The sequence below is a fragment of the Chlorocebus sabaeus genome, chromosome 4 (assembly GCF_047675955.1).
Source record: "Chlorocebus sabaeus isolate Y175 chromosome 4, mChlSab1.0.hap1, whole genome shotgun sequence".
In the NCBI taxonomy this organism is placed as follows: Eukaryota; Metazoa; Chordata; class Mammalia; order Primates; family Cercopithecidae; genus Chlorocebus; species Chlorocebus sabaeus.
The window spans coordinates 67656118-67672180 of record NC_132907.1 but is presented as its reverse complement, the minus strand read 5'-3'; the positions used below and the strand labels follow the sequence as shown (position 1 = coordinate 67672180).

The 16063-nt window shown below is 33.6% G+C and overlaps 1 protein-coding gene across 1 annotated transcript in view; it reads right to left on the bottom strand.

Annotated features, from left to right (window-relative positions):
- The window catches only part of CDH9 (cadherin 9), a 166469-nt gene that overhangs the window by 5574 nt on the left and 144832 nt on the right, over positions 1 to 16063 (bottom strand). The window contains exons 8-11 of the mRNA XM_007961266.3: positions 6462 to 6598; positions 5866 to 5987; positions 1996 to 2113; positions 1643 to 1894 (exon numbers count right to left, since the gene is read on the bottom strand). Of these exons, the coding sequence (XP_007959457.2) occupies positions 1643 to 1894; positions 1996 to 2113; positions 5866 to 5987; positions 6462 to 6598 (629 nt within the window). The remainder of the gene's footprint in view (positions 1 to 1642; positions 1895 to 1995; positions 2114 to 5865; positions 5988 to 6461; positions 6599 to 16063) is intronic.

Below are 16063 nucleotides of genomic sequence, written 5' to 3'. Positions count from 1 at the left end.
CTATAGAAATGCAGTAACTATGTCCAGCCATTACCATAAAGACTCACAATAACAATAAAGTGCTTTATTAACTTTGAAAATATAAATTTCTGAATTAGAAGCAATTTTAACTACAATAATAGAAAATTACTCCACATTTAGGCAATGAACTGGGAAAATGAAAAATAAGAAATTAGTGCTTTCCATATTGCTCAAGGAACAAAGGTGGCTGACTTTGCAGAATATAAGAAGAAACTTTCTAGGATTTCTGCATAGAAAAAAATAGTATCAAATTTAGTTTGAGAATGTTAAAATATCTAAACTTACCTGGGGGGATGCTTTTGGTTCCCTATGTGTGCATGACTATCTTTGTGTGTGCATGTACATTACATTAATACAGAAATTTTTCAAATGATCTAACAATAACATATTTTCATGTGGTTCTAAATTAGGAAAGTGGAACTTCCTGAGTGAATAAAACAACGTGAAATCAGTAGCACTTAGCTAAAAGGCTAAGCCAAATTTTTATCTCCATAGGGATACAAAAATATTTTACAGAGGAGTTGAACCCTCTAGCAGTAGGTGGGGATTGAAATTGCTGATGGCGGTGGTAGCAGTGTATTTGTTCTAAACCACACTGAGAAAATGTTTTTCTAAATAGTTGGATCATCTTAACTGAGACAAATGTTTTTTCCCCACTTTCATCAATCCCCTACTGAAGTCCTGCAAGGATATCTGGCCAAAGGGATTTCATCCAGATAGCTTGAAAGGATTTGCAGAGAAAAGGATCCAGCACATATGAGCATTAGAACATAAATTTGGCTAGCTCCCCTGCCCTAAGCATAAGCATTTGGGCTGAATATTTGATAGAAACAATTTTTTTTTGGAATGTTTTCCAGTGGAACAACTGTTTAATTGAATTAAATCGTTGTCCTGTTAGTGCATGCTCAAATAAAACATTCGCTGTTGGAACATGACTTTATTTAGAAAATATTGCAGGGCTAGGTATGATCACAGCGACATAGTGATATTTTTTAAAACAGAACTTTAACTTCTTAATTTGGTATGTCACACCAATGTATAACAAGCTATATAGGGGAAAATGTCTAACTGTGACAACTTTAATGCATTTGCATGTCAGACATCTGATATAGATAACTCAGAATATGTTAGTAACTGTTATTTGTAAGGGCAACGTAGTCTTTGATTTGGTAATAATAGAAAGGAGAAGTCTATAGTAATCTGTGTTTGAATGCTAGCTAAAGCCTTTTCTAAATGAGTGACTCTGAGTAAATTATGTAGCCTTTCTCTAGAAGAAAAGTATTTACCTTATACAGTTGATGCAAAGATGAAATCAATGAAATCAAATGCCCTTAGAACAGGGAACATAGTCAAAGATATAATACCAAATGATATAAAATATATTTTTTAAATACACAAGTGTATAGCATTTGTTAGATCTTTACTTTTGGTCTCTGGAAAGCTGGGACTATCCCCCCACACAAAAACTCTTACTTTTTCCTAATTGAAAGAACCATTTTAATAAAAAGTGAAAATGTTCTATCTTTATCTGTAGAGAAAAGTGTTATTCAGTGCAGCATCTTCGGACCGTGAGGGAGAGATTTTTGTGAATTAAAGGATCATTCAGAGGGACAGAGCTTACTAAGCAGTATGAGGACACAGAGGAGAATCGCAACGAGAGCTCCCGTGCTCAGGCCGGCTGAAAGGATCAAGGCTTCTGCCGTGCAGGATTGCATGTTTCCTTGATTATCGCAGGCACACACCCGAATAGTGAGTGTGCCAGTGCTGCTTTGAATCGGATAATCGTTGTCAAAGATTAAAATTGGCAATAAGTAGGTGCTCATTTTGTTGCGACTGTAGCCATCTTTTCGAGTCATGATTCCTGCTGTGTTATCTGGTGGAGAAAAACATGTAAAAAACCAAAAACTTTCATAAGTATTTTTAACTATGTATCTTAAAGTTTCATGATTTTTAGTTTTAGAAATTTTCTTATACCTTTATTATCTACAATGGTGAAATTCGGATTGAGAGTAAATTCTGGCACTGGTTCAAAATAGAATTTGTGACCTCGGGGAGGGTCATCCTTATCCATGACACTGACAGTCTGAATCAACTGAAAGCAATATAAATAAATTAATTAATTAAGCCTAAGGCAATTTTCTTGTTATTAGACGATATCGTAAATCCATGTATTTGTGCTTTAAATACATCACAAAAACAAAGCAACAAAACAAAATAAATATCATTTAAAGAAAATTATGCCAATGCCTTATTTTTTATGGTTTTGTCTTAGGTAACTTATTTAGTTAAGAGTGAAAGACATCCATTAAGCCCAATGGTTTGCAAGGCATCTTAATGCATTATTGTCTTATACCTGGCCAGCTTAAAGAAAAATTCAATCCCTCCAATACCTATCCTCTTTTGATATTGTTGAAAGGCACAGCCCATTTTATTATTAATTGATGAGCAATCTGTTACATCCACTAGAAAATAATTCTTCAAAGGATGAATACATAGAAGATGCATTTTTAAAAACACCAATGCTTAGTGCAATCACTCCTATATATTAACATTATTAATATATTTTTAAAATAATAAATCAATTTGTCATGTACTATCAGAAAGAAAATGATTTTGAAGCTATGGACACCATTACTACAACTTAACTATTTTATTTAAACTGCTTGCTTTTCCTTTAATAGTATTTGCAAAGACAGATATACAAAGAAATACTTTTAAGATTTTGTACAATCAATGTTGAAGTTTCAAAATTAGAACACCTCTTGGCTGAGCTAGTGTACATAAATAAGAAGTGTGCCCTAATGGAATATGGAACAGCCAACTATGGGCTGGGCAAAAAAAATTTCACTGAGCATTTTATTGTGGAAAAAGCACTGAGCTACACATTTGGGTGCCTCCCATCTGTGTGATTTGAAATCACAGTCTTTTAATTACTCTGATTTTAACGTTCTGTTCTACAAAAACAAACAGGTCTCACAGTCTAACATTATGTGGTGAATAGTTATTGAAATTCACAATAGTTTAAGCTTTCCATTATTTCACTGTATACCTTTTATAACCATACTAACATACATACTCACTAGTCAGTGCTATTTTCACTTTAATTTTATATTAATGATAATTATATCATTTTGACAGGGTGATATGTAACTGTATTTTTAATAAAGTGCTTTTGAAAGTGTACAATTATTAACAAAAAATTAATAAACTTTTCTCCTTAGAAAATTGGAACATAAGAAAATAATTATATAAGATCTAATATTTTGCTCAACCTTCTGTTCCTAAATAGCAATAATAAATCTGACTTTTAGTAATAATTTAAATCATAAAAAGTTGGTCTTTTAATTATATGACATTTGAGGTCTTGAAATTATTGGATGGGCTTTGTATAAGTATATTTTATGAGGATATATATATATTTAATATCTATTTTATTTCTAACTTGGTTAAATTCAATGAGTATTATGTATTAAACAATTATAATTAGTTAAAATCAATTATACTTAATTTTTATAAAATATTAGCATATAATATATCAATAACACACATGAATCAGTAAAAGATAAGCATACTAATAGATATGTGAGTAAAGAATACTTATAGGTGATTGTAGGTTGACTTGTGCTCCCCCGAAAGATCTGTTCAAGTGCTAAATCCCAGTACCTGTGAATGTGACTTATTTGGAAATAGGCTCTTTGCAGATAAAATCAAGTTAAAATAAGATCATTCTAAATTAGGGAGGACTCTAATTCAGTGACTGGAGTCCTCATAAGAAGAAGCAAATTTGGACACAGAAACAGATACAGGAAGAATGCCATGAAATGATGGAGAGAGATATTGGAGTAATTGGCGTCCACAAGCCAAAAGATGTCAAGGATGGCTGGCAAGCTCATGAAGCTAGAAAGTGCCAAGGGAGGATAGTCTCCTAGAGCCTTTAGAGAGAGCACAGCCCTGTTGCATGTTGATTTTATACTTCCAGCCTCCAAAACTGTGAGAAATAAAATTCTGTGTTTTAAGTCATTCTGTTTGTGGTAATTTGTCATGGCAACCCTTGGAACTAATACAGTTGTAAATATTTTTAAGTCCATGTTTTTATGAAAAAAAAGGTTTGGCCTTAATAAGCTTAAAAGAATTCATACTAAAAGTGTTATGAGAAATTTACATATTGGCAGATATTTAAAATCTAGGGTTGCCAAATACGTAGGCAATCATAGGTATTTGGTGGGAATATCACCTAGTTTATGACAGATTTGGAGAAGTATTTGGGAACATTTATTAAGATTTATAGATATAATTTAATTATTCCTACTTTGAGAATTATATCAAAGGAAAGTAGTACCAGGTGGTAAACAAGCAAAATGTACTACAATGCTCATTATAGTATGACTGGGGTACTGCTAGGGTAACATTTTGTGAAACCAAATTTCCATTAAGAAGAAAGTAATTGAATAAGTAATATGTAACTATGCTATGAAAATTAAGCATCAAATTCAAAAAATCATTTACTAAACTGAGATGCCCATTGTATGTTGCAAAATAAAGAGGAAAAGCAAATTTTCATCCAGATAGCTATGTAACAATTTCATGTTATTACAAATAAAAATCTCATTTGTATTTTTTGTATATGAAGGTAGAATGTGTTATGTATCTCTGTCTTAGTCAGCTGGGATGCCATAACAATCCCATACACTTAATGGCTTAAACAACAGAAATGCATTTTCTCACAGTTCTGGAGAATGTAAGGTTGAGATCTAGAGGCTAGTGTGGCTGACTTCTGTTGAGGGCTTGCTAATATTAATAGCTACCTTCTCCCTGAGTGCTCTCATGTGGTTTTTGCTTAGTCCATGAATTCAGGGACAGGGAGAAAGGGAGAGCATGAGCTTTCTGTTATCTCTTCTTTGTATGCTAATCCCATCAGGTCAGGATCTATCCCCTTATAACCTCACTTCATCTTAATTACTTCATTGAAACACCATCTCCAAATACAATGACACTAGGGTTGCATTTTCAAGATTTGAATTTGGAGGAGGGCCACAAACATTCAGTTCATAATATTCTCTATTAGAATAGAAGAAAAACTGTATTTTAGATTATTTTCTACCTTAAGGAGACATGATGGAATTATAGATGATTCTTAACATCTACCTATTTTATCTTCAAAGTAGTTAACGAAATGGTTAAGTTAATTTTGGTAAAATGTATGCAGTTACTGTTATAGAAAAATACTATATTTTTGTCAAAAATGAGCATATTCTGCATTTACTTAGAATTACTTTATATACATTTGAAAGAATTACTTTGTAAGAAGACTTCGTAATTCTTTTACATACAAATCTACTTCATTTCAATGATATGAAACTTTAAAGTTTAAAACTTACAAAATATCACTCATATCAAAATCTCCTAAAACTATTAAAAGTGGCAAAATGTAATCAAGAAAACAATGATTATGATTACCTTTATAGTAACATGAAACAATTTCATTTTCATACTTCATGTGTTATTTAACGATATATTTTCATTCTATTAGTGAAGATAACTCAGCATAAGCATAATTATGAATGTACGTAACAGCTTCAACATATGTGATATTCACTATAAACCTAGTATATAAATTAAAACATATGTTATAATATTCCCCACTATATTATTGATTCCATTATAAAAACATTTTTAAATCACCTTTTTAAAAATCACTGTGAGTTCTTTGTTAAGGATAAACAAATGGACAAGAAGTATTGACAATAGTTTGCACAAAAGAAATCCTGCAAATAAAGTGATGTAATGTCATTTGACTCTGTAAAGAGAAAATATATTCTTTTAAGTTTTAATGATTTTATTTACCTGCCCAGGTTTTGCATTTTCACAAACAAATGTTTCATAATACATGGCAAATTCCGGAGCATGGTCATTTATATCTAGAATTCTGATGAAGACAGGGATGCGGCTACTTTGTTTTGGGTTACCTGCAACGAGAACATGTGTAAGATTTCAGTCTCATTTACACAGAAGCAGTGAAACCACTCACCCATTTGTAGCTTAGCAACAGATCCTTTTTGTGGTGCTCACTTTCTCAATTGGGCTGCTGATGAATATCTCAGCTCTCTTACAGGGTCCAAATGAAAAGCACAATGAAATTGAGGAAAACATAATTGAGAATGAGGTATTATTTGTAATAGATAATTTTCTTAGATTATTTTTATGAGGTTAAATTATATTTCTCTCTTATATAAGGCGTAAAAGAAAAGCAAATTTGAAATGAATGAATTATTTGATAATCCTTAAACATAATTTAAAAATGTGTTGACATTCTAAGCCATTTCTCTAAGATCTTGCTAAGGATACAATCACACCACTCAAGAAAATGAGTCTAGCTAGTGCTATTATTTTACCACTTTGATGAAAGACAGTGTGTTCAGGTAGATGTAGCTCTGACTTACTTATTTCTGTGGCTGTAACAGTGATGTTATGCCAAGGAGATGATTCTCGGTCAAGGGCTTTCAAAGTGAAAATAGAGCCATTTTCTGAGTGGATGCCGAAAATACGGTCCATATCAGTATGCCGATCAACAGAGTACCTGGCAGAAGAGACTCATAAATCCAGCATTCTTCTAAGGTTTCTAGTTCTACTCTTTCTTAAAGTTATAGGTAATTTCCACAATGATATGACAAATACATGAAGTGTAAAATGCTAACAACTTTCTTGAATTTTTATTTTATGGAATTGTTATTTGAACAATTTCATATATTTGACTCTTTCCACTTACTATTCCACAGTCATGTGTACTTTAGAACTGTTATTTATACACATGTATCCTGGTGGCAGCTGCTAAAGTGAGTTCTTAAGTATCACTTGGTTCACTTATCCTATCATAGGCTTACTGCAGTGCTTGAGACACATTAAACAGTAATGTTAAACTTGACTGAGCCAATAGTAATGAATACATCGAAAGTATGTTAAAAAATACGTAACTGTGTCCCAAGTCCTCTATAAGCAAATATCGAGAAGGCTATTATAAAATATATTGCTCTTGAATGGCTTTTTATTCAAGGAACATCCAGCTACATCAAGGGCTTCCTCTAATCTATCCTTCCAACTTATTTCAAATCAAAATGAAATGTTGTATCACCACAGAGTTCTGTGACTTTCTCATCAGGGCTGTATGTGGAAGACGTCATTGTAAGCTTTGTAGCACTCTGCAGTTGGCAAAATAATATCTCTTCTCCCTAAGATGTCTATACCTTAATCCCCAGAACCTGTGAAGATGTTGTTTTACACAGCAAAAGTAATTTTGCAGATGTCATTAAGGTTCAAAACACTGAAACAGAGAATTACCCTGATTATCAAGGCGTGCCTAGTTTAATCCTATGAGCCCTTAAAAGTGGAATAGGAAGACCAGGCGCAGTGGCTCACGCCTGTAATCCCAAAACTTTGGGAGGTAGAGGTGAGTGGATCATCTGAAGTCAGGAGTTCGAGACCAGTCTGACCAACATGGTGAAACCCCGTCTCTAATAAAAATACAAAAATTACCCGGGAATGGTGGCGGGCACCTGTAGTCCCAGTTACTCGGGGGCCTGAGGCAAGAGAATCTCTTGAACCCCAGAGGCAGAGGTTGCAGTGAACCGAGATGGCACCACTGCACTTCAGCCTGGGTGACAGAGTGAGACTCCCTCTCAAAAACAAACAAACAAACAAACAAAGTGAAATGGGAAGGCAGAAAATTGGTTTAGAGAGATGAAACAGAAGGAAAAAAGAGAACAGATTTGAAGAATGAGAAATACTTGACCCATTGTTGCTGGCTTTAAAGCTGAAGGAATGGAGCCACAACCCAATAAACAATGAACATAGGTAGCCTCTAGAAACTGCGAGTAGTCCTTAAGCTGACATCCAGCAAGGAAACAGGGGCCTCGCCCATAGAACTGCAAGGACTTGAAATCTGCTCACAACCTAAATGATCCAGAAAGCAATTGCCTGCCTAGAATATACAGAAAGAAATATGGCCCTGTTCACACCACCACCTTGACTTTGCCCAGTAAGACACATACTGAACTTCTGATGTACAGAAATTCAGACCTATCTGTAAGAAAATAATACATTTGTAGTATTTTTTGTAGCAGCAATAGAAATCTAATATATCCTTAAAAGATAAATTTTTGAAAAGGTTAATTTATATGAAAATCCTTCAGTTACATCAGACCATGTTATGCCATACTAGCTATTTTTTTTTTTTTTTTTTTTTTACATCTTTTTGAGATTTCTGTTGCGGTCTTTAATTGAGCCATGTCGGAAAATGAGTGCTTCTCAAACATTAACATTTAAGTGAATCACATACGAATCCTGTTAAAAACAGAGTTTGATTCAGTAGGTCTGGGGTGGGAGCTGGGATTGTATGTTTTAAACAAATTCTTAGATGAATCCTATGCTGTAGCTCCACAGGCTAGGTTTTATATAGCAGTTTTAGACTACGGGATAAAGTGATTAGAATAAGAACAGAAACAGGAAAAGCAATGAAGGACGATTAACAGGCTAATCAGACTCTGGTGTAGTCCTCATTTTTCTAGGTATCTTATTAAATGCATCTTATCTTATTACGAGATCCTTTTTGATCAAGTGTATCGGAAAATTACAGTTCCCACTATAAATCTTAAATATATTCACACTTTGGCACTGGCTTTGGCAAACATAAGTAATAGATATTTAGGTTTTATTTTATTTATTTTTATTTTTATTTTTATTTTTTGTTTGAGACGGAGTCTCGCTCTGTCGCCCAGGCTGCAGCGCAGTGGCACGATCTCGGCTCACTGCAAGCTCCGCCTCCCGGGTTCCCGCCATTCTCCTGCCTCAGCCTCCCAAGTAGCTGGAACTACAGGCGCCCGCCACCTCGCCCGGCTAGTTTTTTTGTATTTTTAGTGGAGACGGGGTTTCACTGTGTTAGCCAGGATGGTCTCAATCTCCTGACCTCGTGATCCACCCACCTCGGCCTCCGAAAGTGCTGGGATTACACAGCGTGAGCTACCGCGCCCAGCCGATATTTAGGTTTTAAAACGTTATGAAGTATTGGCAAATTTTAAATTATTGGGTGAACATACATTAACATAAATTGTATGACTTTTTTGTTTGAACTGTTTAATAAAAGACATACTATTTAATCTATTGTTTAAGCATTATGCTGAACTTCAGGGATCTATTAAGTGAACGGGTCTGATCATAATTTTAACAATTTAATATAGTACATGAAGATACTTGCTTAATTTATTTTCTGCCAAATTTTATAAAACGATTATTGCAGAGTCATAAACACTGCTTCAAAAAAAGTATTTGGTCCTTTGGAAAAAAAGTTATCGGGTGTCATCTCAACGATGGAATGGCTATGTAAGTTATATAGTTGGTCTCAGGTTTTACCTCACTCCCTGTACATGGAACCACTTCAGTCATCTCTGTTTTGTCATTCAGCAGTATTCTACAACGCACAACAGAAGTACATGCAAATGACAGTGTTCCCTCAGTTTTTCAATAATCATTATTGTAATCTTTTCATATGGTGTTATGAAAAGAATTTAGGCACTTAAAATACACCCATTTGACATAGGATCACTGCCCAAGAGTAGCCTATATTTCTTGGGTGGGAAGTCCTAAGGGGATAAAGGAGAAATAGAAACCTAGATACAAAAATTTATAACTCACAACAGCATACATACATATATACATATATATACATATATATGTGTGTGTATATATATACACACATATATATATTTTTTTCTAGAAGCAAATGTCATACTGCCTTTTAGCCAACAATTCTTTGTCAGATTCTTTTCAGAGATAGATCTGATTTGCAAAATCACAATGTAGTAAAATTGAGCATGCAAGTCATGTTGAAATTTTTCTTTTAAACCTCTATTTCCAGTTGTGCTAACATGAAACAAAATATTATGTTTCCTACCTATAGGTTTCAACCCTCTTACAATTCCTGATGTCGGCTTTACTGATGTTGGGACCAAATCACTATTATAAGGTTTTTGAGAGAAAAGCAAATAAAATCACTGGAACAACAAAAATATTTTATTTTCCTTAGCTACACAAATTCTGCTTATGAATAAAAATAAACCTAAAATGTACACAAAGAAAGTGGAAGCAAAAGAACATAACTACAGCTGTGCATTGAATGAAGCTCAATTCATAATATTCACCTGTTAATATTTCTCTCTATTGTTGGAAAGGTCAATAGTTAACCATTACCTGCTTATATCTGAAGAGATCTGGGATTCCTTCCTACTGTTTGCATTAAAGATCAAAGAAGAAAATAAAATTTCCTTTTGTGCTCATTGCTAGTTGCCCTAGTGTTTAGCCTAGAGATTTTGATGATATTTCTATTACTGAGAAATAGCTAACAATTGCAACATGATAAAAATCAAGCTTTGATACACTTGTATATTTTTTTCAGGATCAAAATAGATGTAGGCTTCTGGCCACCTTACTCTTAGGTACAACCTTGAAAGACACTATTTTTCACATTAAGAATTCATGAAGGAAACTCACAGACGATACAGAAATAGCTCACTTTTAACTTTGACAGTGCCAACTTCCAGGTCTACGTTCAAATTTTTGTTTCCAGTGCAAATGATGTCTCACAATTTGTCAAAGTTCAGAGATAAATTTCTTTTATTTAGCAGCCAAACTTCTATTTTCACCCAGAATGGGACATTCTGATTTACTTATTAATAATAAATACACTGGGTTACCACAAATGACCAGAAAGAGCCTGATAAACCCTTAACACAGAACAAAGCTATCTCTATGTTCCAGCAGATGGCCTACTCTAACAACTATATTTTATTGATTCCCCCTGCATTGAATTTTGAACAATCAGTTTAAAAAGGCCATTGTCGTAATTTTTTGTATGAATACTTTCTGCAGAGACAGGATCCAATCATATAGGGATCAAATAACGTGTGAAAGAGAGCTCAGGGGCTCTCTACCCCTGGAAGCTGAACTCTGCTTTTCATTTTTCTTATTTGCTTTACATTTTTGTGTTCTATCATTAAAAGTCAAGCATGTATCAGATATCTATATTTTTACCTAGCATAAATAATCTAAACTCAATTACAGACACCAGAACGAATGAGTAATATGCAGAAATATGTCAAGAATTCATTCCTTTTACTCTACTAGATTCCATATATTTCTTCCACTGACTAAGTCAATTTAGCTAGAATGTCATTTGGTTCTTACTTTTCAGCTACTGCTTTCCAGAAACATGTTCCTCATAGCTGTGGTCTAGCCAACCTTCACTACACCTCAAAAATGAATGTTGAGTATTAGCTGTACAATGATATTATTTATAATTTCATTTGAAAAATTAGTTCAAATCTTTTTTGCAGAGATCCATGATATTCTTGTTAGATTATTATTATTTTACTTTTTGCAATAAAATCAAACAAATATGAGAGAAGCACTACTATACGAATGCACTTACACATTTATTCCAGTTTATTTTGAAGTCATGGACATTTTATTGAGGCATAATTAAATCCCTCACCAGAAAGTTTGTTTTGTTGCTTTTCCATTCCACAGCAGTAGAAAGTAACTTTTAAAAATCATTGAACTTTAAATACGTTAAGCATAAAATAGGTGTAAAATGAGGCAACATGTTCTTTCAGATCTTGTAAAGCTATAATCAACCCTATAACTTTGGAGATCCATGATTACTAATGAGGTGAAGCAGAGCTGACAACAGCTGCTAATTGTAACCATAATCTCATGTTGCAAGTGGCAGATGTATTTCAGAAAATATATTTGATGAACAGATTTAATCGTGGATGAGAATTAGTTCCCAATCTTTCCCTGGAAAAATGTTTCTCTGTGATGCTTATCATAGCCTATTTCTGCTCTGAGATCAGTCATCCTTCTAAATTTGATCTTCGCAAACAAAACAGTCCCATGTTACAATGTTGCATTCTTTTTATTTTTATTTTTATTTTTATTTTTATTTTTTTGAGACGGAGTCTCGCTCTGTCGCCCAGGCTGGAGTGCAGTGGCGCAATCTCGGCTCACTGCAAGCTCCGCCTCCCGGGTTCACGCCATTCTCCTACCTCAGCCTCCCGAGTAGCTGGGACTGCAGGCGCCCGCCACTGCGCCCGGCTAATTTTTTTCTATTTTTTAGTAGAGACGGGGTTTCACCATGGTCTCGATCTCCTGACCTTGTGATCCACCCGCCTCGGCCTCCCAAAGTGCTGGGATTACAGGCGTGAGCCACCGCGCCCGGCCACAATGTTGCATTCTTGTTGAATTATTGCTGATTTTTCTTCACACTATAATTGGATATCTAAAGCTTTTTCGCATACATTTTAAATGCTAACAGGAACCATCCTCTATGCTATGCTTTCCGGTATGGCCTTATGAATTGGCAGAATTGGTAGTACCATCTGAAGAATACAATTTGAGATTAATTTCTCTCAATATTTTCCCTCTCCTTATAATAATTCTTGAGATGTTACAGGTTAAATTATAATTGATTATTTCTAGGACTGGAGTACCCTATAAAAACAAAGATTTCTGGAGGACCTTTAAACTGAACTTTTTTAAAGCCATTTTTTAAACACTGGGAAGCAAGGTTGCAAATTTTACTGTCAGTCTTTGAATGAGAAATTTTACTTTTGAAATTATGTCCATGGGAAATTATCAGATATAGGAGAGGTTTTATATACACACATGGAAATTATCATATATAGGGAAGATTTTATATACACATACACACCAAGTATATGTGTGTATGTAAAGATTGAATATATCTCTAATGTAAACATTTATTTATGATGTATAATATACGTGATAGTATATTATTTATACAATAGAAGTTTAAGAGTTTTAATGTCATTAGAAAATAAAATTTTAAACATCTATGGTCATATAAGTATAACAAATTCAATCATATATAAGTGAGATAGCAGATTGACAAATTGTATGAAAAAAATGGAATATTTGGTGGAAAGCAGTTAAATAACACTAGAATATCTATGGAGGAGAGAATCATGGTTGTTTTATGGGCTACAGAATTTCCTGTGTCATCCATGTCCTTAAAAATGAATTACTACAATTAAGTAAGCAGGGATATGTTTAAAAATATTTTTCCCTAAATTCCTCTTTTGGCAAACATGTATACAGGTGCTGGATTTACCATACTACTAAAACACAAAAAATCAGAAAAAATACATTAAACAATAATTCTTAAAGTACCAGACTTAAGAAAATAAGACAATCACCCCTGAGAGAAGAGAAATAAATGAGGTAATCCCTAAAACTTACCCATTGTGCTGTCTGAATAGGGTTTTCATAATGCAGGACATGGGGACAGAGATGGAGTTTGCCAGTCTCCCTGAGTTGAGCAGGGAGACTAATGTGGCTAAAGTTTGCAGGAAGAAGTAACAGAGGGAGCTACAGAAATCTAAAGAGAATCTCATTCAGCTCTTCAGCTGACTACCTATGAGAATATGAGTGGAAACAGGAAACAAGAAATGACAGAGGTAACTAATCACAAGGATTAGAGGGAGAAAAATTATGAACTGTGAATGGAGCTAGTCTTCACCAGACAAAGTAGAAAACCTCATAATTTGCAAGACTTTTTGTAGACTACTCAGAAAGATACTACTTGATTAGTGGGGCAAAATTAGTCCTAAATTAAGGTTTGCTACAAAACCAAGATTCAAAAGAATTAAGCTGTTTTAAGAAATTTAATCTTCTATCAGAGCAAAACTCAATAATATTTATTAAAATATGAAGCTATTTAGCTTCACATGGTAAAACTCACAATGTCTGTAATCCAATCAGAAATTATAGCCAGGGAAAGAAGAAAGATGTGAATGCAAAGAAAAATATATTAATTAAAAACAACCCCCAAAGACACCATTGATATAATTAAATATGATATTTTAAATGTTAATCGCCATGCTAGAGAGACACATGTTTAAAAGCATATATGTGGCCGGGTGCGGTGGCTCACGCCTGTAATCCCAGCACTTTAGGAGCCCGAGGAGGGCGGATCACGTCGTCAGGAGATCGAGACCATCCTGGCTAACACGGTGAAACCCCGTCTCTACTAAAAGTACAAAAAATTAGCCGGGCATGGTGGCAGGTGCCTGTAGTCCCAGCTACTTGGGAGGCTGAAGCAGAAGAATGGCATGAACCCGGGAGGCGGAGCTTGCAGTGAGCGGAAATCAGGCCACTGCACTCCAGCCTGGGAGACAGCCAGACTCCGTCTCAAAACAAAACAAAACAAAAACAAAACGAAAAACCAAACCAAACAAACAAACAAAATATATGTATGTTTTAATATATATAATATGTATATAATATGTGTACTATATTACAGAATACTTGAAGAAAAGACTACAGATCTAAGATTCAAAAAAACTCTGGGTGAAATTAAAGCAGATAAGATGTTGAAGAAAAAAAATTAGTGAACTTGAATATAAAATATGCATACCATGTTAAAGAACTCTTTTATTCTCCTTCTATAGTTATTATTTTTCTGCTTCCTTTTATTGCCTAACCTCATTTTTTAAAAACTTCATTTCCTTTTTTAATTACAAAAGTAATATACACCTCAGAAAACTTTGAAAACCAAGAGCTCAAAGGAAGAACATCCACAGTTGAAAGATTATTAACACTGTAGGGTATATTCTTACATTATTTTTCTAATACTGTACTTTTTTCTGTGACAAATACGGTATTATTCAGTTTACATATATCTCATAGTGCACATTACATATTGTGATATATTGGCAACATCTTCTCATGTCATTATTTTTGTTTGCTTATTTGTTTGCTTCAATGTTATTTTAATGGCTACATAACATGCTATTGTATAAATATACCAAAATTTACATAGCAACTTCATACATTTTCTTACTGCTACCAGAAATTTTATATTTATTGTTTAGTTTTTTTTAGAAAAGACTACATATCTAAGATTCAAAAATACTCTGGATAAAATTAAAGCAGATAAGATGTTGCAGAAAAAAAAATAGTGAACTTCTTCTAATAATGGAGATGAATAAATTATTTTCTTCTTTTCCTTTTTGTCATTTTGAATAGATTCAAAATGTCATTGAATAGACTCAAAATGACAAAAAGGAAAAGAATGAAAAAAAAAACAATAAAAACAGAGACCCAGTGAACAGTGATTAAAGGAGAAGAGAGTTGGGCAAAACATTGAAGAAAAAATGACCACAAATGTTCTACGTTTAAGAAAAGGTGTACACTCATATACACTCAGAAATTGAAGAAGCTGAATTAACTCTAAGAGAAAAAAAAGTAAAGCCTACTACAGTAAGACATGTAATAATTAAACTGCTCAAAACTAGTGACAAAGTAAAAGCATACTGAGAAACAAGTAATGTAACAAAGATAGAAACAAATATAAGGACACAGCAAAATCTTACTGTACTGATAAGAAATGTCCAATCAAAAAGTCTACGTTCAGCAAAAAGATTTAAAAAGAGTGAAAACAAGCCAAAAAATAAATGAGATAGAATAAAACATACTGTATTAACCCAAATAAGGCAAACAGTAAGAAAGAAGAAACAAATAAGAGATGGAAAAATCAGAAAACAAACAGCAAAATGATAATTAAATGTAACAGTATCAATAATCATATTAAATATAAGTGGTTTAAACACTTCAATGTAAAGTCACAGAATGTTAAATGAGATGACAATACATGGCCCACCTATGTGCCTGTTAGACAGGTAATGTTTTACCAGAAAATACTGAGTAATTTAAAAAATGGAGTATATTTACTAATATCAGAATATTGTGAAAAATGCCTATGGCTATACTTAGAAGGAAATTTACGTTACTATAATGTACATATTGGAAAAATACCAAGTCTTTAATAAATGACCTCAGCTTGCAAGTCGAAAAACAGAAGAGAACAAATGAAATCCCTAAAAAATAAAGAACAAAAAATAATAAAAGAGAAAAGTATTGTTTAAGAATGTATAAAACCCTCTCTAGACTCCTCCTGTCTAGGCAGGACATCTCT